General features: G+C 39.3%; 1 protein-coding gene across 3 annotated transcripts in view; it reads right to left on the bottom strand.

Annotated features, from left to right (window-relative positions):
• Positions 1–24,446, bottom strand: part of SHTN1 (shootin 1) — a 66,731-nt gene that overhangs the window by 12,541 nt on the left and 29,744 nt on the right. For all 3 annotated transcript variants that reach the window (XM_075504476.1, XM_075504474.1, XM_075504477.1), the window contains exons 8-14: positions 22,934–23,028; positions 11,166–11,312; positions 9,711–9,864; positions 7,378–7,483; positions 5,565–5,647; positions 2,065–2,174; positions 1,348–1,401 (exon numbers count right to left, since the gene is read on the bottom strand). In XM_075504476.1, coding sequence (XP_075360591.1) covers positions 1,348–1,401; positions 2,065–2,174; positions 5,565–5,647; positions 7,378–7,483; positions 9,711–9,864; positions 11,166–11,312; positions 22,934–23,028 — 749 coding nt within the window. The remainder of the gene's footprint in view (positions 1–1,347; positions 1,402–2,064; positions 2,175–5,564; positions 5,648–7,377; positions 7,484–9,710; positions 9,865–11,165; positions 11,313–22,933; positions 23,029–24,446) is intronic.

Raw genomic sequence — 24,446 nt, 5'->3', positions numbered from 1 at the left:
CCTCTGAAGTACATAATCAAGTCTCCCCTGATGTCAGTGATACAGTGTCAAAGAAATAAAACAGCTATTAGAAAACGAAAGGACCTTCGGCAGGATCGTTGAGTACAACCCTCACCGGTCCAAACAGCACACCATATAAAACTATTCATATACTTACGGAGTTCCATTTAAAACACAATCTCTGTGTTGCATTTTATTCCTTTTCCATTTACCTCCACATGTAATTACGTGTTCCTCTAATTACAGCTCAGCATTAAGGTCTGGGGGCTCTCTAGATCATTTCTTCCCTTCTTCCCCTGCTTTCATGTGACTGGAGAACAGTAAGTTTAACATGTCATTGGTGCCACACTCGTGATTTTAAATCACAGCACAGGCTGCGGCTACACTCTTTGCTGTACCGTCTTGCATCACCCAACACAATACTGAAGTTATTTTTATAAGGGCTGTTTAGGTGCTATCATGGATGATTAGAATGATTAGCCTTACCTTCTGTGGAATGGATGTGAAGCATTTTGCTTCGATATGGGCAGAATTTCACCATATTTCACCTTACAAAGGCAAAATTTCACCTGATGTGCCACAGTTGCACTTCAACTTTAAAAGCTTCAGGGTCACAGAAGTCACGGAGCAGGAACTACAGCTCCTTCTGACTGATACAATTTTAGCACTTGTGCAAAAGAAACAACCAGTTAAATAAGCAATGTAATAGGAGTAAAGGACAGACCAGCAGCAAATAGCACATTGCTCTGAGCAGGACCAAACACAAGCCTCATGTTTTTATTTAGTGACGAATGGGTATGTGGACAGCTATTCATAATCAATTTTTCTACATATAAATGTAGACACACTAGAGACCTCTTGCTCTATTTAGGCTATGTCTGTGCTAACAAGAAATTTGGTGCCTCAGGAGAGAGCAGGAGTTCACAGCAGTTGATGATGAGAACCCTACATCTACTGTATGGGCAGTTCAGGGGCTTTACTTTGGACTAGATTTATTCAGCTGCCTCTCCCTCCCTAAGCATCCCCACTGTGAGTACTTGGAAAGTTTCCAAAGGATCTATGGCAGGTGCAGACCATGACATCCCCGCTAGTGGCAGGAACATACAAATCTGGAGCAGAGTTAACAGGCTAGTTTTCTCCAAAATAAATTCTGTTAGCAAGGCCAAAACCAATCTTTCAGTCGGACCAAAGTCAAAAGTGGAATCAGGGGATTCACTCCAAAACTGCTCTACAGCTTCAAACCAAAACACTAACGCAGAACTTTCAAATACTCAGCTATTTTGCACAGAAGGCCCCATCAGCTCAATGAGAAGAAAAAAATGAAGTATAAACTACAAGTTTTCTTACCAGAATCCCTTTTAATTCTTTCATTGCACTTTCAGAGGGCTTTGGTGTTTCTGGCTGTAAACAAACACAACACACGCATGTTAAAAAACACGTGAAATGGACCGTGACAGACTTTGTACTCGAAGACAGATGTCGCACAAGGGTCTACTGCACAGGCGTGCAGTTGTATTATGTTCCTCTGCACTCTCCTCTCATGGGCACATGGCTAACATTCAATCTATTTTCTTATATAGATGAAGGGAAGAGTCTTAGCTTGTAACACAGCAAATCACAGCCTATACATAAAGAAAGATTATGCTTTTGTGAAGATGGTAAGAAATATTTTATAGTGGCAACATTCATGTATTAGTGCTGTGTTGCATAAAAGGAAGAAATACTGCTAAATACAGTCTACTTCTTGATCACCCCCTTTACCCAATTCAGTTATTCCCTCTGTGCTTTTAGTTGTTTTAGTGCAGTAGCTGTTTGTTTACAAGATGCCTGCTTTCAGTTCCTTTCTGTGTCCAAGAAACTTGGCTTCTATTTACTTACTGTTGGCTTCACTTCTTTTTCTGTTCTTCAGATATATGCTGCTCCAATTCATTTTATTCAAAATCAAGCAAAGCAAATGAGGTGAGGCAAATGTATTCTTTTGAATGTTCTACAGAAAGCCTGATTTACTTTCAGTGTAAATTACTGTACTTAGCTAATATTACTGCTCTGCTATTTATTCCAAACCTTTGTTTTAGGTCTGCTTGACTGGTTGACTGGTCTCAGATGAACTCCCTTTTTAATTCTGTCCATCATTTCTTCAACAGCTTGTCTCTTCAGATCCGTAACTTCTTCGCCTGTTCCAAAAATCAGAGAGCATATCACATTCCAGATATGAACTACAGAGAAATAGTCCAAAGACAAAAACATGTTAAACAGCCTCCTAAACAGCTTGCTTGCCATACATAGCCAGTTACCATAACCATAAACGAGTTTTAATGATGAAATGGCATTTGCATATACAATGTACTTAGTTATACTCCCTGCAGTAGTTCTTCCTACCTGTATGTGTGATGTATATTGCTCATGTACTATGCAAATCCATGCTTTTTCTCAGGTTATTTAAAAATGTAAATGATAAGCATAAATATATAGGCTTATTTTTCTCCTCATAAGTGGGCTGTTCACAGGCTCTTTCTTACAGGACCACTATCTTACTCTTAATTTTCCCCACCACAGAGGCACTTTACCTTACACTACGTACATCTAAAAGGTGTTCCCACTTTCTACGTGGTAGCAGAAACCAGCAACCTCATCTCTAGTTATCAGCAATTCTAGTTTCTGGATTCAGCACTATTAGCGATCTTTGCTATCAGCTAAACTGTCACAAGCTCTTCAAGGATAAAATGCCAATCTACACACATTGAGGATCCAGCCGTGGACTTCGCAAACGCCAAACCTGCAGTGCCTGCAGACGTTTGGACAGAAGCAGGGCCCAGATCCTGAAAAATGCAAAGCTCCTGTTTGAGAATTCCAAAAGCTCAGTGCTATAGGCTGAAGCACCAAGGACGGAAGAATATGGCCCCACTTCCACTGTATCTCTTCAGTGTGGTTCAGCAGAAATTTCCACAGTTTCATCGACACAGGAAAGCTGATAATGCCCCATGGCAAGGCCTGTATGCAGCCCATTAAAGGACTACCAAATGTGCCTCATATTTCATATGGGTTTAAGAACCTTGCTGGAATGATAGACCAACATATCAGACTGAACTAAAACCACACTATTAAAGAATACTGTACTGAGTTAAAGGGCAAAACTGAAATACCATGAAAGGAACCTGCTGATTTTCAAGAGATTCAGTATCAGGACTGCAAAATACTCAGATAAAACGAGAAGCTGTGTGATGAACCTAAACAATACCTGTTAACTTATCAGTGTTCTGGATAATGTAACAAAAGACACTTAACATGCCATACCAAAAAGGGAGAAAAAAAGACTACTTAAAGCAAATACATGGAGAAATATGGTTGACGCTATTCAAAGCTGCAATGTTGTACCTTATATAACAGGAATTTTAAATAGACTTTCGCTCTCTCACTTGTCAGGGTACTATTGATGATTCATAGAAATGCAGTTTCTGTATTGTAAGCCGATTTAATGTCAGGCTTTAATTTCACAAACAGGCTGTTTCAAATATAAAAGCTTAATTGGTGGTATGGGATAGAAACCACTCATTCTAAGTCCTTAACAAGGGTCAAAACAAGCCTCAAGTTGGATATAATAACTAGATCAAGAAAGAACTTTCCCCCTTTTTTATTTTTATTTTAAGAACAGCTCAACTATTAAGAGAAGCAGTAGTTTATATGTGATTGAAGAAAGGTCAGAACTGTTAAAGTTTGCTAATAAATAATGAAAGAATGGGGTGTAGAGAACTTACAGTGAATTTCATAGCATTTCCTGCAATCACTGTTTGTAACAGTCTCAACAAAAAGGTGTAATCAAAATATCTAGGACGCTTCAAGGTAAGGAAACTTGATAAATGAAGGCAACATAACTGAACTTTTACTGAAAGATAAGATTGACTCTTCATCAGAGATCTCAGTACAAGGTCACTTCTCTAATTATTTTACCCAGACCAAGAACCTTATTTCTCTCAGACTGGTAACCAGTTCCCAAAGATTCCCCCAGGGACTTGCCCAAGTCACCCCATTCCTCAGTTCCTCACTGGAAAAATGGGAGGACTAATACTTCTTTTCCCCCACTATCTGCCTGTTGGTCCCATTCAACAATCCAGCCATGCTTACATACCATTACAGTCTTCTAACAGCAATTTTTTCTTTAACAGTTATATCCTATACCTATAATTTCAGCCAGGTTCCCTTCTGCAGCCCCCTTCTTTGTTTAAGTGGCAGCAACTGAGTTAAGCAATTCACTGCAAACAAACTCCTGCTGTTTCAGAAGGAAGAGAGAAAGAGCAAGGAAAACCTTGGTTATTTAACTGGCAACACTTGTCTAACCAGCCCTGACTCTTCAGGCACTCATGATGATTTGTAAATCTGTACTTAACTCCTGTTCTCAACCTACTAAGTTTCCAGCTTCCATTAACAACAATAAAATGCAATTTCAGCTGTTACTTTGCATGCAGAGCCACCTTAGTGCAAGATTCCGTTTTGTTTTAGCTTTTCAGTATTATTAAAGGATTAGCATTAACAGTCAACTCTGAGTGGTAATTTCTTAAGATATGAATTGAGGGATGAAAACTGAAGCATTTAACAAACTAGCTCTGCGGAGAGGCTCTGGACAGAAGAAATCACAAACAAGAAGCCATTCAGAAGTTGGAAACTTCCCTGTATTATCCTGTATATAACCTGTTCTCAGCTTAATGCTTGTTAGGTTTGTTCTTCTGCCTCTTCCAGATATGCTGTGGAAGTGCAAAGCCCTGGACATACTGTAGCTGCAGCTACATGCTGTAGTATCTCCACGTAGAGGCACAGGTTGAGCCTCTCAACGCTGCTATAGTGCAACTACTACAGGCAGTTCCAAACTGCCAGGGTGCGACTCGACAAGCTGCACGGACCCAGTGTAACAGCATGGGGCCTAAATTAAACCATCCTGTTCTCCCCGTCCATCTCACCCAGCACATCACCATACCCAGCTAAGAGCTTACCTTGTCAAGTCTTTCTGTGAGCCTATAATAAACATGACCACCCACTCCCCAAGGGGAAAAAAAAAAAAAAAAAAAAGATAAATTTTTCTGCCACATCAGTGAATGAATTCAGCTTAGTGACATATGTGATAAGCATGAGAGCCAGAAGAAGAACGATATGAACTTTTTTCAGTTACAGCAAGTGCTAGGTCTTCCCTTAAGGTTTTTGATCTGCAGCCTTAAAGATTGTTCATGCTAAAAGCCATTTGGAAAAAATAAATTGGATGCTGATCACCAGCTCAGTTGTGCCACAGATGGCTACGAGGGCTATGCAAATTTGCTAAGGATCTTGAGGAAGCTTGCAGTACCAATGCTACAATGCCAAAGACACCGCTTCCTATCTCAGAGCACATATGACGGGGCTGCAATCACACTCCTGGACTGCAAGGTAGATTAATATGCTGGGACAGGGATAGCAGTTGTTAATGTTGACAATTATAAGCATTTGCATCACTGTCTGTACCCACAGTTCATTTTCACTAGCTTTATCTGCAGTACCTAGTGAATAATCTGCATGACTTGAGAAAGGATGAGCCATACCTGACTCCTGCTGAGGAGGTTTCTCCTTCTTGCTCACATTGGTGTTGGAGTGAGATCTCTTGCGAATCATTGACATGAGAGACCTTTGGGGAAAATGAAACTGCAGATTGTCATTCTGTCCTCTATTACACACTGTTAGAATGAACATGAACATGACACACAAACAGCTTGCTTATACCTGATTATACAGCTACTTACAAAAGACTCATTTAACAGTTCTTGAATGCAGATGTATGTACTGAATTACCCCCCACAATGCCTCCCATCAAAATGCACCAGAGAAATTTATTTCTTTTTAACAGACATTAGGCACAAATCAAAACACTCCAAGATTTGAATATTAAAAGACAGTGTCTCATTGTGACACATGACAAATTGAAGCTGCTCTGGCATAATAAAAGCAAGGAAGAGCTGTAGATATTGAAGTGAAGTATTATTCTCCAGAGGACACTTAAATATGGTGATCAGTATCTCCTCACCAACTCCAAGTTTGTAATCTTCTTACAGTGTCAAATAATTATCCCTTCACTATAGTCAAAACGTAAAAGTCCAGGCAAGGAAACAATTCATCTTAAAGCCCAAGTATAAGCTCCTATGCACATCTGATGTGTCAGTGGGGCCTATCACTTTCTACTGAACGTTGCTCCTTACGGAGTGGAGCAACCTCCCTGACATAAGGGTCAAAACTCTGTCCCAGAAAAAAGCAGCATCCAGTGCCTAGGCTCTGAAACAACCTCTACGCCCATAAATGTCACAGTGCATGAAGGAAATACTCCGATTTAGCTACTATAGGGCTTAAAATGAATAGTGTTATTTATTCCAAATAGTAAAGGGCACAAATGTAAACAAAACAAAACAAACCCCCCCCCCCACGCAATTCATTCATGCTACACATTAGTGAGAATGAAGCAAGCAAGCCAAATGAATTAACGGACGTAAAAGGAGCAAAAGACCAAACACAATTGGTCAGAATACGTTCACTTTAGATTTCTAAAAACAAAGCAAGATGCACAAGGGGCTGAATTCTCCCTAATAATCATCTCTATTCATATATCTAATACAGTAGTTAAGAAGACTCCTGTATGGAATTTCTGTTACAGAAGGTTAGAAAGTGTCATCAAAGTCCATTTATTTTTAAAACCAAGCAGACAACATGAAGATTAGCTGAGTTCCTAAAATTAATGAAGCACACTTTAAGGCTTAGTTAATTAATTTGGGTCTAATGCCTGATCTATCCTATATTGGTCAGCCTCTTTACAGTCCTTTGCCAAAATCAGGCTTAATTTTGATAATTTCGCCATAACTGCTTGATAATGGGGTGGTGATTTTCTGGGGTTTTTTTTCTTTTTAACTTATGAAAGCAATTGTGGGAACTCAATGGAGTCTGCATTTTCATCACCAGTATCCGACAGGAAGGGACACACAGTAATCCAACATATCCTTTGGTTCAAAGGGGTTTTCCTAGCAGTAGATTCAGACAAGCATTTCACAAGTCTATAATTACAGCTATCAGGTGAACAGAAAAAAAATAATCTCCTAAATTTAGAGGAGACAGGTATCTTCTCTCCTCCTTCAAAGTCACAGTCGAGACAATTCGTTAGGCTTGGCAGGGCAGACACTGTTCAAAATTGGTCAGGGTTGTTAGTCTGTTGGCAGGTGGGGCACAGAGCATGTCCTGCTGGTAAAGAGCCCAAGACAGATGGAGAAAGCCTTTTTTTCTTTAAAGACACTCTTCCTGCTTGGATGCAAGCTCATGTAATGTATTCTGCTTCAGCAAAGCATTAATGCTGTGACCCTTGATTTAAGCACTTACCGTATAGGGTTAGGAGGAGGGGGAGGCGGAAGAGGAGGAGGGGGTGGTGGTGGAGGAGGTGGTGCAGGATTTTCAGACTGCTGTATTCGTTTTTGAAGTTCATCAACTGCGCAAGAGCAATAAAACAAACTAGAGTGAGTTCTTGGTTTCTCACATCTGCTCTAAAAACAACTCTGATGGCTTAAGCAAAAAAGCTACTAATTAACTAAAAAACAAACAACAAGACTAAACCACACAACTGCTAGGAAGTCCTATTTTTGGCAACATTTTCTACCAAGAACAATGTCCTAGATGCACAGACTTCTCATTAAACCAATTACCTCCAACCTGAGTTACTTTTGAAACTAAATTGACACTCTCCCTCATACAGGATTCTTCATATAAAATGACAGAGCAGAGGAAAGTTTATCACATTCCTGCGACGGTCTATTTGAGGTTGCATTTGAGAATGAACTAACAAGAGAGGAAAGAAATGAACAATTTCCGCTTCCAGACTTATCTCCGTCTTGCTGATGGTGTGGGTTTTCCCCATAAAAATGGTCAAAACTGGGCGGTGGGCAGAATGGATTCTTTCTCTCCTGTTTTTGTGTCAGATCTAAAATGTGGAAATTACTTTTCTGCACTTGAAATGTTGTAAAATGCAATTAACTGGGGAAGGGCAGAAACAGAGAAAAAAAAGTCTTAGATTTCTTTTAGTTGCAAAAATTCTTAGCAATTGTTCTGAATACAGTAGGAATTATGGCAGAAGTACAGAATATGATTTCCAAAGTGGAGATGGTTCTTTGTTCTCATAATGATGGATTCAAATTAAAATTACAATCTTTAACATTTAATTTTATATTTAAAAAGGAAAAAAAAAAATCAACCAAGTGACTTTAAATTCCAGGTACAATCTTTATGCTTATAAATTCCTTCTGAAGGACAAATAAGGCTGGAAGGAATCTGCTGTGAAGGTTAGATCTTTTCCAAGGCAGCTGAGAAGAACTCATGTGCTGCCTAGGCATACTTTTAAGGCTGGGTAATGTAAAACTCTTAACACAAAGCAGTTCTTCCAAGCAAGACTGCTAACAAGCTTTAAGATAATCCTGCTCTTAAGGATATGTTTCAGAAAAGCATGGCTATATGTGGAGACTTAACTAAGGATAGGGACTTTGGCCTCCTCTGACAGGCGCTCAAATGCTTCTTGGACCAGGTATCATACTTAAAACTAGCACCTGCTTAGGCCTTGAGCTGAACAAGGACTGAAAGCAAAGGCACATGCAAATATTTAACCAGCCATAGCCCCACATTCCCTATAGTGAGGCCACACACACCAGGGGCCCTTTTTAAAAACAATTTAAAATAAAGAGTATTAGGTCAGAAATTTCCTCATTCAATAGACAGGATGCTGCAGACAAGCCAGGCACCATCCTGATAGCAATAACTGTATGAACATCTGCACTGCAACAGTTGTTCCCTCCTAAATATTCTGTGAATCTTTTCTGCCCATATTCTTTGGGCATTAGTTTAAATCTTAGAGACAGACACACACAGTAGCTAGCAAGACTGTTTCTTTCCTTTCAGTCACTTGACATGGAACAAAATATTTGACTGCAAGTAAGAGATTTAGAGGTATAATTCTCATGGACATGAGCCATAAAAGCCCACCGGATTTGTTTGGCTAACTCCCTTTGTAGGGCTTGGAAGGCAGTACTTACCTTTTAAATATCTGTTTAAAAAAAAACAAACCAAAACAAAAAGAAACACCCCCCCAGACCCTCTCACATCAGCAGAAATTGTTTTCTCACATGTCAATATGAAGGGCTAAATCATGTCTTTATTTTCACTGGTGTCTTCTATTGCAAGACTATTAAATGGTTGGGTAGCTTGATAATTATGGGATGGTTTTGTACAACTCATACAATGTAGACTCCACAGTCTGATAAATCACTGTGCATCTTTATAAAAAAAAAAAAAAAGCGCAGAGTTATCCCATTTTATTTATTTTGAAAACAAGGTAAGAGGATACATTCTGACTGAATACGAAGGATTGTCTTTCACACAGAAACCCATTTGCATGTATATATACATCTGTAAGACTCAGGGCAATCTAACAACAGTATTTTTATACCTTACAGAAGTTTTACAAGGTTATTCTTTTACACACATTCTGGACACGACTGTTCTGAAGGCAGTTGCCATACTTTGTCTTGTGAAGCACAGGTCTGGATCTCAGCTACACAAAAGCTCTTGCTTCTAGGGTCTCAAACATAAGATGTATAGTTCTATTAGACATGCACCACTCACACCCCCAAGACTGTACCTCTAAAATGAAAGTTATTACATTATTTTACCTGAATGCTTTAGGTCTCTAGCTTTTTCTTCTGAGTTCTGACACTTAAGCTCTAGTTCCTTTTTATCTTCTTCCAAAAGTTCTAGTTGCTGTTTAAGACGACTAATCTCCTTATGCAGTGCTTGACTCTCTAGCTGCTCTTCCAATTCTTTGATCTGCGGTTGGCAAACAATAGCATTCATTACAATAAGAGGTATTTTCTGTTCTTTTGACAAATAACCCATTAGGCACAGTTATTCCTGAAAACATGATGTTATAGTATAGGAGTGAACTACAAGCCCCAGACAGAGGAGAATTTTTGAATGAGAGCTGGACAGATTTTTCTGAGAGATATCAGAATTTTCTATTACGATCCTAACTTGTTTTATCTCTTCTTTAGAATACGTCTTTAGCTCCAAAGTACTTAAGCTATAAGATGTTCCCTTTTTATAAAGTTTTTATCACATAATTAGAATTTAATTTCAGAACGTTTCTCCCTTTGAAGCACAAGAACATTGACATTTTTGTTCTCTTACTGACTGCTTCCACTGACAGGTTCGTTATTTAAACTCCCTTGCCTCAACTCATGCAGATGCCAGTGGGTGAATTATGGAACATCAGGTTTAGAGGCAGCATTCAGGTGCAGAGTAGCAATCAATTCCCAATTTATATACATTTTGCTCCAGACTTCAAGGAGCCAAAGATACAGCAGTTTTCTATGAACTGGCAATTATTCTTCCAAAATACTCATTCAGAAGCATGTGAGATTACATATAGTCTTAGTATTGCTGCACTGATGAAAGCACACAAACTCTACTTATTCCTAGCACGACTCTATTACCCAAGTTTTAAGAACAGGCCTCAAAGCTAAGGGAAAACTCGTTTTCAGTTCTTCAAGTGAAGTAATGATTATTTCTCCCAGTTAGAAATTGATCTAGTCCAGTTTCAAAGAATGTATTTGTTTAGATCCTAGTACTTCAGATCCTATCACACCACTTTGCAGCATTCACCTAACATTTTCCTGCTCCAGTATGTCTGGCTCTTCCCCATGCATTTCTTTAGCAAGCAACCAGACTACTAACGTGAACTGCCTACCTCTCACCTCCTGGTCTTCTTAGCTTATCCCCCCAAAATACCCTTTATATTACTCAACATCCAAAATACTCTCTTGTCATCTCTTCTTCACTTAATGGAACTTGACTTAATGCTTGTAATTGCACTTTACTGGCATCCATAACAAAATACTTACCTAAACCAGAGCCTTCAGGCTGAAAAACCTTCAAGTTTTGTATTCATGTCTTACCAGTGACCCAGAAGAAGGGAATCACAATCTTCTCTGAAGTTTAGTTTTTAGATTGTGAACTCTTACGGGGGACAAGATATCAAATAATTCTGAGCATAACAAATACATGACACTCCTTAAATTCAGGAGGCTTTCAAAGACTTCTGCATGAGGTGAAAAGTAATCCTGTTTTACCTTTTGTTGGTGTTGAAGCCTCTCTTCTTCTAATGTGTGTGTTAGCTTAGCATTGTCATCCAAAGCCTTCAAAAGCTGCTGATCGGGAGCAGAATTTTGCAGAAGCAACTGACTTTGCCTTTTCATCTTGTTTTGTTCAATAAACATCTGCCAAAACAAAACCCACCCCCAACAAAAACAATAGTTAAGCACAGTCTAATGCTATCCTGGGAAAAATGGTAATTGGAAAGAAAATGAAGATTGTGTTAATATGGTAGGGATAGTGAGGAAGAAGGTGAGAAGGAAGGGGAAAGGAAGTTTGAGAGTAAAATTTACAAGAGCTAAGCTCATACTGAAAGGAACCAGGTGTTTGCCGAGAGAACCACCCACTGCTACACCTCAATTACCCACATGTTGGCAGCATTCAGAATTTAAACGCATCTCTGAATTTTGTTTCCTGGAAATGGGAACAATCTGATCCCTATTCTGGGAGCTCTGGAGAGATTAAAAGAACTCTAGGTGGAAGAAAAAATGTCTATGAATTCACAGGCTACCTCCTCAAACACATCTGCAAGCCTTGAAGTAAAGCCCACTTATTTGAGGGTTACCTGGATATGTCAATGATGGAGAGTCTTCGGGAAATGAATTTCAGCCCATGTTTGTGTAATCAGGGTATGCACTTGCCCCGGGAAAAGGCATTTCAGGGCAATTTCAGCCTTTTGGTTCTAATCCTTGTGTTCTTTCCTCTTCCCTAGTTATATTTTTGATGTGGGGAATGGATACATTAGGGTGAAAAAAAAATAATCAAATAGTCTAGAGACTTGACACTGATCAAAATATCACACATTTCTCTAGGCTTCACCTAAGAGGTGCGGAGGTTTTCAGCACACACAGTTTCCATAAGACAGCTCTGCTCCCTCCAGGCTGTTTGGAACTCAGAAAAAAAAGATTGCTTCCTGCCAAAAAAAATTCCTAGTGAATTTATTCTGCATCTTGACATCTCTTTCAGGTCGAGGGCTGCCCCCCAGGCAACAGGGGCTTCCACTCTTGACAAACTCAGCTGTGCCTATTCTTACAGCAGAAATAGGGATTGGGTCATGCTGAGGTTTCAGATGAGTGTGCACAGGCCAGCAAAGCATGCCACTTATGGCAGGAGAACAGAGAACAGCCTCAGAATGCAGACACTCCCTCAGACTGTAAAAACACTGTTGTATAGCACAGCAAAAGCAAGAAGATATTTTAAGAATAAAGTATTAGAAATACAAAAGTTCCAAGAGATCTTTTCAGGTTCCCATACTATCTATTCACAAACCAAAATTACAGATACAACATATGGTTTCTTCCCATCCAGTGCTACTGCAATGCTATGTGATTTATTTATTTATTTTAATACAATTGGATTTTAAAGATATATCAGCTGATGCAGATTTGTGGCAAGCATTCCACCCAATGCTTTGCATGAATACTGAAACTGAGTCTTCTTAGCAAGCAACTCTCTCTCTAGCTGTATATACAGACTGAGAAGCCTGCTGACCGTGCTGAACTTCTAACTCACAACGCAGCCTGCTTGACCCTGCGTGCCAAGAAGAGTCAATTGATGCGGCCTTAATACTAATAAAACCTACAATGAACACTTCATTGGGCAAAGCTGTGCCATGGGGGTAGGCAATAAAGGACTGGAAGTATTTGATGAAGAGGAAACAAAGAATACAGGCTCTAGTACTATATTTTGTTATAAAACAAACAAAAACAAATTTACAAGAATACACAGACCACTGTGGCGTAATGTAAATGTGCACTGGACATCAGCCCCCTATCCCAAAATTCTGCCAGTCAAATCAATTATGCTTGCATTACCTTACACTAGTAGGGCTGTGGCAAAAACAATTCAAAGGCAAGAAAATTCAGAATCAAAGCTACCCACCTCGACACGTAAAGGTTTGCCTTTGTATTACAACTCATCTATTTGTTTAACATTTTATCTTCTTAAAAGAAAGAGTATCTTTGAAACATCATACTTTAGAAAGGCTTCTAAATCACTGCTAAAGAACTCAATACTGAATCAAAGCCTCCTGCTTTCTTGTTAAGTCAGTCAAAAGTTATTTAACCCTGAGGAAACAACATCTCTTTAGAAGCCAACCTTTAGCAAACATCAGTTTACTTACTGTGAACTTTCAAAGCAAAGTGAAAACTTGGGTTTCATTTTTTTGGAATCTGAAAAATAGTTTGAGGTGATAATTCCAGATTTTTGTTCCCTGAGTTTCTGCCACTAAAACCAACAGAACAGAGTTGTTCCAGCCTGAGGGAGCAGAAAGCTGCCAAAACAAGAAGAAATCAAGTACAGCAACTTGATTTCTTCAACTTGAGCAGATACTTCACCAGATGTAGAAAATTCATATTCACTTTGTTTCATGCTCCTCTGCAACAAAATGAAAAAAATCATTTTGAAGACCTGGGTGAAAACCTTTTCATTCAGAAGTTTTCACATGAAGTCCTGCATTTTCAATTAGCTTTATAAATTGCTTTCATGACATAGTAAAAAGTTCCTGCTTACAATATACGTGAAAGTGTCTTCTCCACCACAAAAAACTTCGTTGCTTATAACTTAATGCTGCAATCAGCTACATGGGAATAATTTTCTGATGGGGAGTCCCATCCATTTCAGAAGTTACTTACACACATGTCTTTGAAGTACCAGCATATTCCAAATGGAAGAGACAAAACTAGACAAGATGGTCATGGCAGATAAAGCAGAAAGAGAGCTGGTGATGAAAGCAGAAAGAGAGCTGGTGATGAACTGATTGCAAGTTTTTGAGACGTCGCTCTGTGTGTTTGACATGGGACAAAAAAGACCCTCAGAAATGACTTCTAATTTAAAATTAAAACAATCAAGTCCTGCTTCAGCAGGGCAGAAACCTGACTGCCTACACAACCCTGAATATTAATTAAAGTGACTGCTGAAAGGGCAAAACAGCTACTAACAGGATTATTTAGACTAGGTGGAATTTAACCAATTGATGGATTCATTCTGACTTTGCCACCTGCTAGACAATTATCTGCAGAGTTTCCCAATCAATGCAAGAAACGTAAGTTGACGCTGGAGGAATCTACTGAAACCACAACTGCAACTAAAGGCAGACCACAAAGGACAATAGTTTGGTTACATCTATCATTTTCATTTATAAAATCTCCAAGTGTTGTGCAAGCGAGCTACCTATATTTTGCTCATGAGTCTACAAACAGAAGCCTCAAAGTGCAGGAAATCTGGGACTTGGCCACTTTCCATCAGCAGAGTTTGCACAAGCATTGGGGAGGGGGAAAGAGAAGGTAGTGAAATCCTGAAAATAACAGAAGTTTTTCCTTTGACCTTAATGGGGCCACACCTCATTCTCAGACCCCTGCTCTAACCATTACCCTACAGAGCGTTCGCTGCAGCTGCTTTTTGTTTACACCAGAGCTGAAAAAGGAATTCTTCCTCATTAAAAAAGTTAGAAAGTAACTCTGTTAGTGTCAAGTCCCTGGGAACTTCGATCCTCGTTCAAGTAGCGTTCAGGGTATAACTGGATGCTTTCCAACTAACTCTTCTCCCAGGAGCAAAATGAGGCCAAAGGAAATGCTTTAATATCCGTATGTTGCCACATTTCCATCTTATACATCATTTGGATACTCACTATGTGGAATAACTTTTTTGTCTTAGCTATGAAGGGAGAAGAATGTCTCAATACAGCAGCACTGTTATAATAAGGTAATCATTGGTTGCACAAAATAAAATAAAAATCAGTGCCAAACGCTACCCACTATGAATAGAATAACAAAAGGTACGTAGCAAGGCAGAGTCAAACTTCGGAAGTCTCAAACAGAAAAGAGAAGATAAGTCAACTGAGCAGTTGGCCCTGATTTCAATCATTGGCAGCACTGCTCCATCCCCCCCACATCCTAGTGAGAAATCAGTAAGTCATCCTTATGGAGTGGTAACCCACTTGTTTACATTTGTCACAGTTTACAGAAGCTGATGTCTTTTGCATTATGTGTACCCTGAAGCCTTATAGCCTTGTGTTCAGACCTGCAATAAGTCCCAAGAGAGGTAGGGTCAAGGTACTTGTATCTCCCCAAAAGAAAAGGCTGTTTGAAGGATTTTATGTGATGGGGACAGAGTGATCTGGTCTGATTATGGCTTGACAGGGCACTATCAGCTGTAAATTCAGGAGGTACTCAGTTTAAAATATAAATCCAGGTGTGGATTTTAGTTCAATGGCCAATCAGGAAAAAAATAAATATATATACTCTAACTTTGTAACTGCTTAACTGTACTGTATTATCAAGGACACCTGGGCTTGTGAGTTTCACTGCATATAAATATTACATCAGGAAACAATGGCTAGTGGGTTTTTTTGATAGACGAGTTGAGAAACAGATGTATCTTATTAAAGCACATTAAGAAACACACCCATAGTTTAGACATTGACCTAGAAAAGCTCTCTCTACACTCAGGCTCAATGCTCCACATCAAGCAATGATATCGGCCTCATATGAGTTACAAATCCCTTGTGGTTCGGTGTGTTGACAGGTGTCTGAAGTGCTACTCAGGAAAAAAGCTACAACAAATAAATGGGCTCTGCAGTTAGGACACAATCCAGAAAACTTAATCAGCACACGCTTAATTTTAATTGCATGTGGCATTACTCTGATCTATTTTGTATCCGGTGCTTATATTCTTCCCCGCCTGGGAACTGCTTCTATGGAAAGTAACCATCACGTGATGTCAGACAGAAAGAGAAGATTACCCAAACGGCTAATATCAAGGGCATGGAGGGCACAGGACAAGACTCTCTTTAACAACAACAAAAAAACCAACGTGAAGTATGGAAAACCAGAACAATGCATTTCTGGCAATGTGCTGTCACCTTCATAGAATTCCTCCTTCAGAGGAGCCAAAGACTAACCCTAGTTGGATTTTCAAACTGCCACAGAAAACTGAGCTACATGATCATGAAAAAGGACATACGCATAGTAATGGGTAGCCAACAGTCACTCCTCTCTCTCTAGATGATTCATAGTATTTTATGGCTAATAGTTTTTGTTAAGACCCGCATCAATTTTAGACTAGTAAAGAAACAATACCGTTGCTTCAGTTATTTGGCTAACTGCCAGACAACTTCTGAAGGCACTATTTCTAAAGAGCTACAAGATGTAGCATTAGTAAGTTCTGTGGCTCAGAAGAAGAGGTCTAATTTACTCAGAATAGGGGAACTGGAGTAGGTGAGTTAACCCTACTTCTCGTCCATCATCTGCTTCTCACCACAGAGGTGCTTGGAGCATGCATTTTGAGTGTGAGAAAACTGAATCCCCGTCAGCATTGTGACTTCCTTAAAAACACAGTATTGTTTATTTTACCAGCCTGTTCTGTACAAAAGGGTTTGTCAAACTACAGCACTCATTCTTCACTTATGAGGCATAACTGCCCAAGGCCCAAAATAAGGGGGGAAAAAATCATCTCTATTGTTACTTATTTCTTCATTTCCTGCAGTTAATGGTTTTCTTTTTGCCATGGTAGAAGTATAGTGATACATTCTATAACGCTCAGCCTTACAGCGTTTAGACACCTTCTAATATATTCAGAAATAGATCATATACCACATGAAAAAGGAGGAAACCTCTTCACTTTTCTTCCCAATAGATTAATTGCCTGAACAAAAAAGAGAAGGAAAAAATAAAAAAAGAAAGAGACCAAAGAGATAGCTTCCTAGAGCATACATCTGTTACCATTTCACAAGCCTGTTCTTGGGAAAAAGCTTGATGAAACATATTAGTGTTGCATCATGCTTCCAAAGTGGTAACATTCAAGCCCAGGAGAATTCAAGTACTAACCACTTATCATGTCTCTTTAATTATTATTTCCAGTTCAGTCAGCTGGACTGCAAATTAATTTTCTTCAGATACCAGTTTCTGTCAAACTATCCTTGGTAATGCACAGACTGTGGTACTTGTAAGCACAGAGTTGCTCCATGAGTGCTGGTTTTGCAGTATCCACTCACAGATGTAGCACGTTAATGCAAAAGCCCTCACAAATTAACCCAAAAGGTCACAAATGCATCTGAGGAAGAGTTCTTTGGGAGCTCATGTCATCAAGATAACCAAATCCATTGCACACAACCTCATGAGTAGTGCAGACATCTGTTAAGAATGACAGTAATTTTTCCTAAGTCTTATAAAATGATAGCCACCTGTTATCTTTCAATAAGGGAAGATTCAGTCCCAGATTAAGTGATGTCAGCTGTGCACAGGCCAGGTATGGGACAGTGGCATTTTGAGGTAAACAAGTTCAATGCAAACATGTTGTTGTGTAATAGTTACTGAGAAACACAGACATAGGTATAGTATGCTGTTTTAATGCATCTGTAAGTATTGAGAATTGGAGGGAAAGTCAAGGAGAAGATGAACTATGCACGTTACAGATTCACTTTATTTTTTTAATCCATCTGGATCATGCTTCCTTTGAACGCAGCCTTTCAAGCTCTCAAACCACAAACTATTTTACAGATAACCATAAACCTTTGGGAAACCCTTCATTTTTTTCCAGTTGCGTGTTTTGAGAAAAAGCCTACACTAGCCTCAAAAGTGAGAGGAACCCCAACAAACCTGCTCATCAGTTTGACACTTCATTTTTATTTATCCAAGATACAGAGGACAGAAAACAACAGCTCAATGCTAACTTTGAAAGCACACTGCCTCTTCGGGAGGTTGCCAGAGTAACTTTAGGTGCAGGGGTTGTCTCCATGCCAGCACACACGACAGTAATAAACTGTTCACTTTACAAAATATAGTTGCAAGGCAGGACGTATGCTTAATAAACCATTTATGCCAGATTATTTTGTTAAACTCCTGGGATTTTTACATGGCTAAGACTTTCAATTTACTTCTCTCACTGTGTTCCTCCCCTTTTGGCTTGCTTTGGCTGTATGTATTGTATTTTGCTCATCTTTGTGGAAGAGTGCTTTTCAGGGCTAGCCTCTATATTATTGTGATGGCCTTCAAGATACTCTCTGCCTTCCTTTGTTTTCTTATAAACTGCTCCACAAAGAGCTGAGAGATCTTAGTGTCTCTTAAAACATGACACTAGAATTCTGGTTAAGCTTGCCAAGATTCCTGTGTTAACAATCTTGTTTTATTCAGGTAGGTACAGATTTTTCCATGCCCCCACCCCTTACACACTCTATTTATTTAGTTCTTTTATGCAGATTCCTGTACCTTTGACAATGGATTGTGACTCACTTCAAACCCTCTTTCTTTTTCCTTCCCCCTCTCCACACCATGGCTGACAATATTTACTCAGTTTCTTTAGAACCTCTAAAGAGCATGAATTCTAATGTTTGAAGTTGGATCATTTTTGATTAATTAAATATATATTATGGTGGTGCGAGCAGCATGACTATAATTAAAGCTGTATTGGATTTTTTTTTTAATCAAAAGCTCTGATTTTCAAGTGTTCGCTTATTCCTATATGCGCTTGCTCCCTCGCTCTCTCACTCCTTGTCTTTCCTCTCCCCCCCATCTGTGCTCGCTTCTGCACACACGCTCACCCACCCATTATCTCTCACACCTGCATTCCCAATTGCTCACGTTCTGTGGCAAATCCTCCTCGCTTGTCAGAAGGGCAGGACACAAAGGGCATCCCTTCGAAAAGCAGCCTGTGCCAGTCACTCATCTGGTCTCCTCCCATCGCAGCTGCAATGCAGCCCCAGGAGGGCAAAGCTAGAAGATGAAGCCATGCTATGGAGAAAGAGGTTCATCTGAATAAGTGGGCCAACTCCCCTCATCAAGGCAAGCTTCAGATACCTCAGCCCCTTAGAAAGACAACGTGCCCACCACCAATCAAGCCCCTCCACAGGCACTAAGTCCATCTTTCAGTGAGCTAAAAGACACATGTAGGCTGTTTGAGATGTCACAAACAGTACTACGAAACACTAAGATGAGCCTGCCATTCTAAAGTCTACGCCATGGTGCTGCAGTGACACCCACATTACTCGGAGCCTATTTCCTTCCTCAAAGTGCTCCAAACAAGTCAAGCACAAAGCACTGAACACACAGTGTTGCCCTTTACTCAAATGTATTCCTTCTCTCAACACGGCACAGCTTATCACAACCAACCATTGTGGCTTCTGCAAAACTCAAGCAAAAATCCAGCAAGATTTTTGTTTTTTCAAGAAACGCTTTATAGGAACAGAGAAAACATGTGGCTTATGAAAGACAGAGAAAGCAGAAAATCCCTGTGCATCCTTAGCATAATCCAAACAGGTCCTGTAAGGACATCCTAGAAACCTCAGCTCTCAAAACACAGCTGCGACCTTGCGGCATGATCCGTGCGAGAGGATGCTCATACAACCTCACCCGAGCATAAAGCTTTGCTGTTGTGGATGCAGTTGTGGGCCAGAGCCTGTCTCTCTAATGTCTCAGGTCACTCAAGGGACACCATCAGTTTGAAACCAGGCCAATGATAACAGATTTTTAAAGTAATTTGAAATGCTACTAGTTCCCCAAACACAAATGAGCAATGCCTTTGTCGTCACATGCTCCTGTATTTTAAAAACTTTCCAAAAATCTTTCTGAATAGAATGATACAAAAGGAAGAGAAGTAGGTACGCAAAGGAAAGACTAACGCAGGCCTGAAGCTCACTGTTGTAATGACTCCATTTTGGACTGGAGAACTTCATGGAACAAAAAGCCTCAACTAAAGAGCTACGTTGTCAACCCGCGACAACAGGGGCCCATATTTTCGGAAGAGACAACAGCTAAATAATGACAAAGTACCTGTTTGCAACTAATCAGCATTTCTTTGGCACTACACTTAATAGCTTGCCTGTCAGTTTGTTATTCAAATACAAAAAGTACTTTAAATATCCTCTTTCAAAATGTATAGCTCTCTGAATATTAGTTACGAATCTCAACAGAAGCAACATTCTGGGCCGAGTATCAGACAATACTCTTTTCTGATCTGAAAACCAGCTTAACTACCCATTTATAAATTACTCATTTCTGAGAGATGTAAGACCTTTACGTACAATCTTCTGTTGTCAGCTAATGAACAGAAGCACATAATTGTTCTGTACTTCAGAAGATAAAGCAAAGCAACAGTGTGAGATGCAAGATAGATACTGTAATAATGCATGCTAAATGAACCTGCTTAACATTCTTAGAAATTTATATTCTGAAAAAAAACAGTTCTGAAGATATTACAGTCAACAAACACCACTAATAAAACAATGCCTGCACTGTCTCAGGAGGTTTAAAAAAAAAAAAGTGCATTATATACATAGCTATCATAAAAGTATGGGTAATGAACAAATCCAAGTATCCTAAAATTTAAAAATAGTTGCAAGAAGGTAATGTTTTATAGCATGTATTGGTAACAGTCTTGAAAAAATCCAAATGAATACTTAATAAACATAGGCAATATTTTGTTTAACAACTTTTGGTCACTAATAAACGCCTCTATCTTTAATAAATTTGAATGGAATTTGCAGATCTCGTTCTTATTTCTGAAAAAACACAGTAAGCCTTTGATCAAAATGTAAACTGTCCAATGGCACTGAAGCCATGGCAAAGGGAGGTGTCCAGTTCTGCTCAGCAGAGGAATTTGGGCTCCATCCCACAAAGCTCTGTAAAAGTGGGGTTTGGAGGAGGCTGCATGTGTAGTCTCTTTGATTTCAGAAATGACTCCTCTTGAGTGATTTCTCTCCCACATCTCTTGACTCTAACAGCACCCTGAAAAGTCCATCTCTATACTCAAAATCTGGGAGTTAACAGGACATTTTAATAATGAGTAAATAATTTTCATTTCTATCATTTCTCATTCATTTGGGGGGAAAATGTGTCAGCTGCTTCAGCTTTGCCTGAAGTACACTTACATTTTCAACACGTGGCAGAGATACTGACAACAATAAGGCAGGAGACTGCAGGTATGTGTATATATACAAGCTATATAAATTTAAATTTACTTCAATTACAAGTTGACTCATTGACTGATTAAAGCTTCAGTAGTGGAACTGATAGCAGTAGTTTATCTAAAGCTAGGGTATACCATATACCTGTATGAATGTAAGAGAATCTGCCAAAGCTTAATACACTTGAATTTGCAAATACTTGAATTTGCAAATACTCCTTTAGGGTGAGCACCCAATCCTGTTACCTGAATGTAAATTTTCCTATTAATAGAAAGAGAAATTGATCTGTACCTAGAAGTTACTAGGTTTCTGCCAAGTTAGCTGCTTCAACGGGTTTCCCAAAGGGTCAACGGGGTGACCTTGCAAAGGAAAGAACAGGCAAGAGTGGCAAAAGGTGGAATGAGGAGAAAGAGAACCAGTACCCTTGGCCCAGGTGCCCTGAAGTTCTCCAACCTTTGTACATGGCACAAAGAGAGGGGGGGGCTCTCAGGCACAAGAGAGCGAGTGCAAGCAACATCTGGGTCTACTTCCTCACTCCTAGCTTCTAGATTTTCAAATCTGTTTACAGTTTATCTCAACCCCCCCAAAAAATTGTTTTGTTTAAAATGTTGCTATATGATTCTGTTGATATCCAAAACACCCAAATACCCAGCAAAAAACCACAGGATTAACAGAACACACTAAGCATATTCACTGTTTTCTATACAGGTTCAAAATGTATATATGTCCTTGCTTACAATCCCTGACTGAATGCAGTTAGATGAACAGGAGTTATCAAATACATTTTTAAAATTTTTTTTTGAGAGAGAGAGAAACAGCAGCAGCAAAGACAAAAAGCACAAGAGCTTTCTATTCAGACAAAGCTGACTTCCTGAAGGCTAAATACCTGCTTGCTGGCAGCCATGGTTTCAAAATCTAAAATCCACTTCATATCAGATGTTTCCCTTATTTACAATATTTCAGTACTGATAACTCCTGTAATTTTGATATATAACAGTTTTCTTTAAAGCTGACCTCCCTGAAAAATGATTACTTAGGAAGCCCAGCTTTTATTAAAGAAAATATCGAGGCATGGCTTGGGATAGAAAAGCTTGAAAATATAACCGAAGTGCAGATCTCTCAAAATCCAGAGTGCAAACAGAAAAAGCACATGAGAGAAAAAAACAAAACAAAAATAAACTCATTATTTTATGGGGCTTTGGTCTATCGACAGAATGAAACAGTTCTGTCAGCATTTTCTAAGGCAAACACTGCCAGTCACCAGCCATCAGAGCAACCACCAGCCACTCCATAATGCTACCCAGTAACTCATTTTCCTCTTCGGGAGTTTATACCTTTTCTAGAAAACGGAAACAATTTTTTTCAGCTTGAATGCTCCCTGCAGTACGTTATTTGAAAGGCATATGTTAAATAGCAGCCAAACTTGCACAAACCTCAACTAAGATTGTATTTTGCAATGCTTTTTCTGTGAGTTCACATATTTTTCAGGAAAAACACAGTGCTTCAAATTATATCACCACAAAGGCAGCTAATCCTTCCCAGATCCAGCCACTACATATACCACATTGAAATGTTGTGGCTGAGTAAGCCCATTATAAATTTAAAGCCTTGCTTTACAAGGGTAAAGAGGTAAGACTGCATGGATAATTCTGAAGTGCTTTATAAATGCTGTTGAAATAGTAAACCCATTTTATGGATGAAGTACAGATGTTAGCTAAGTAGTATGTGGACGTTCAAAGACATCTTTTGTATGAGAGCTGGGAATTGAAATCAAGTCATCTAAGCTGGTAGTTTTTGCCCAGTTGCAATGTCTTCATTTTACAAGATCCCTTTTTCTTGATTACTCACCTCTTGTGCAAATGACTCTGCTTTCTTCCGCAGGTTCTTTTCCAGTTCAAAGTTTACATGAAGCTCTTCATATTCCTCTACTGCCAGCACAGACACTGTTTATAAGAATAAAACAAGATCAGAAGTAAAAGTGGAGTGGATCAAAATAAGATGAAAGTACTGACTGATTTACCCAGATAAGCTGTTATTCCCCAGTACCATGAATCCTTGAATGAAGGTGTAACCTAGTTTTACATTTCCATATACAGTCCGCTTTGCAGTATTTGTCCTGTTTGCTCTAAACCTCACTATATATATACACAATTACTGATCTTCTGAATAGAGTAATAGTCCTTCCACCCAGATTCAAAATCTCCAGTAACAGGCATCATGTAGCACAGACTGTATTTTGCCTCTTTGGGTGTAAGCGACCAAAGCCTCAAGAGAGCCTTGCTGAATCTATCAAAGATTACTATGTTATTTTGGAGGCACTTGTATTTGCCTACCTGGTTTGACTGAAGCTTGATGTGTCCCTTTACAATAGAGATATAAAAGGAGCCTTAAGAAGAAAGCAGTGCAATTTTGTGTTGCCTATATTTAAACTGTGCTCACAAAAGCAAGGCTCGTATGGGCAGCTAAAGCGAACCATGGGACATGCTTCCCCAAACCATTCTGAACAGGCTTCAATCCAGGACAGTAAGCATCTTTTGTAAGCACTCAAGTATCACTTATTCTTAACACATCTCAGTGACCACTTGCATTCTCTTGATAAGCTTTAGCTCTTACTGGCTGAAGACTAGTTTGCAGGGTAATGACATCGGATTCCTAACACTGTTGTACACAAGTTCCTTGCTTTTTTGGAGACAAGCATAACAGTTCTTAAAGCTACGTACAGTAAGTGGTACTTTAGACAGTGGGATACACATGCCAGCCCACCTGACTCTCAAAATGATGTTAAAAAAAAAAAAAACCACACACACAAAAAACCAACAAAAACCCCACAAAAAAAAAAACCCACAACCTCCACACTTAGAAAGATTTAAGATAAATTCAACAACTCTGACTGAAATGTATTGATTACACAGCTCCAAGACATGGCTGCATAGACACAGAATATAGTAGGTACTGAATAGATACTTTGGTAGCTCATTTCAAGCATACAAAAAAAAAATCTTGCTTTACGTTGCCTGTGCATTAGAACCTAGCCTGGTGTAACTCCTCCTTCCTGAAAAACAGGCAAATGTGAAAAAATGGGTTGTTCTTTTGATCATGCTTAGAAAAAAGGAAACATTTCAGTAACTTTTCATCTGCCACACGATCCCATCAAAGGCTTCTTCAAGCTGATCTGTCTAATCAACCTATCTGAAGTTTGCTGTTTTCAGAGTCTTCAAGTACTGCCTGTCATAGGCTTAAGCAATGCAGACACATGGAAGAGGCAAGAGATGAACACTTGGTGGAAGCTTACAGGATATGTCCTACTATACCTTGGCCAGACCCGTTGTCTTTCACTTCAGGAAAATGTGAAACAGCCAAC

The sequence above is a fragment of the Mycteria americana genome, chromosome 6 (assembly GCF_035582795.1).
Source record: "Mycteria americana isolate JAX WOST 10 ecotype Jacksonville Zoo and Gardens chromosome 6, USCA_MyAme_1.0, whole genome shotgun sequence".
NCBI classification, from domain to species: Eukaryota; Metazoa; Chordata; class Aves; order Ciconiiformes; family Ciconiidae; genus Mycteria; species Mycteria americana.
Note: the sequence above shows the minus strand (reverse complement) of the source record. Positions and strands in the feature narration are given on the sequence as shown.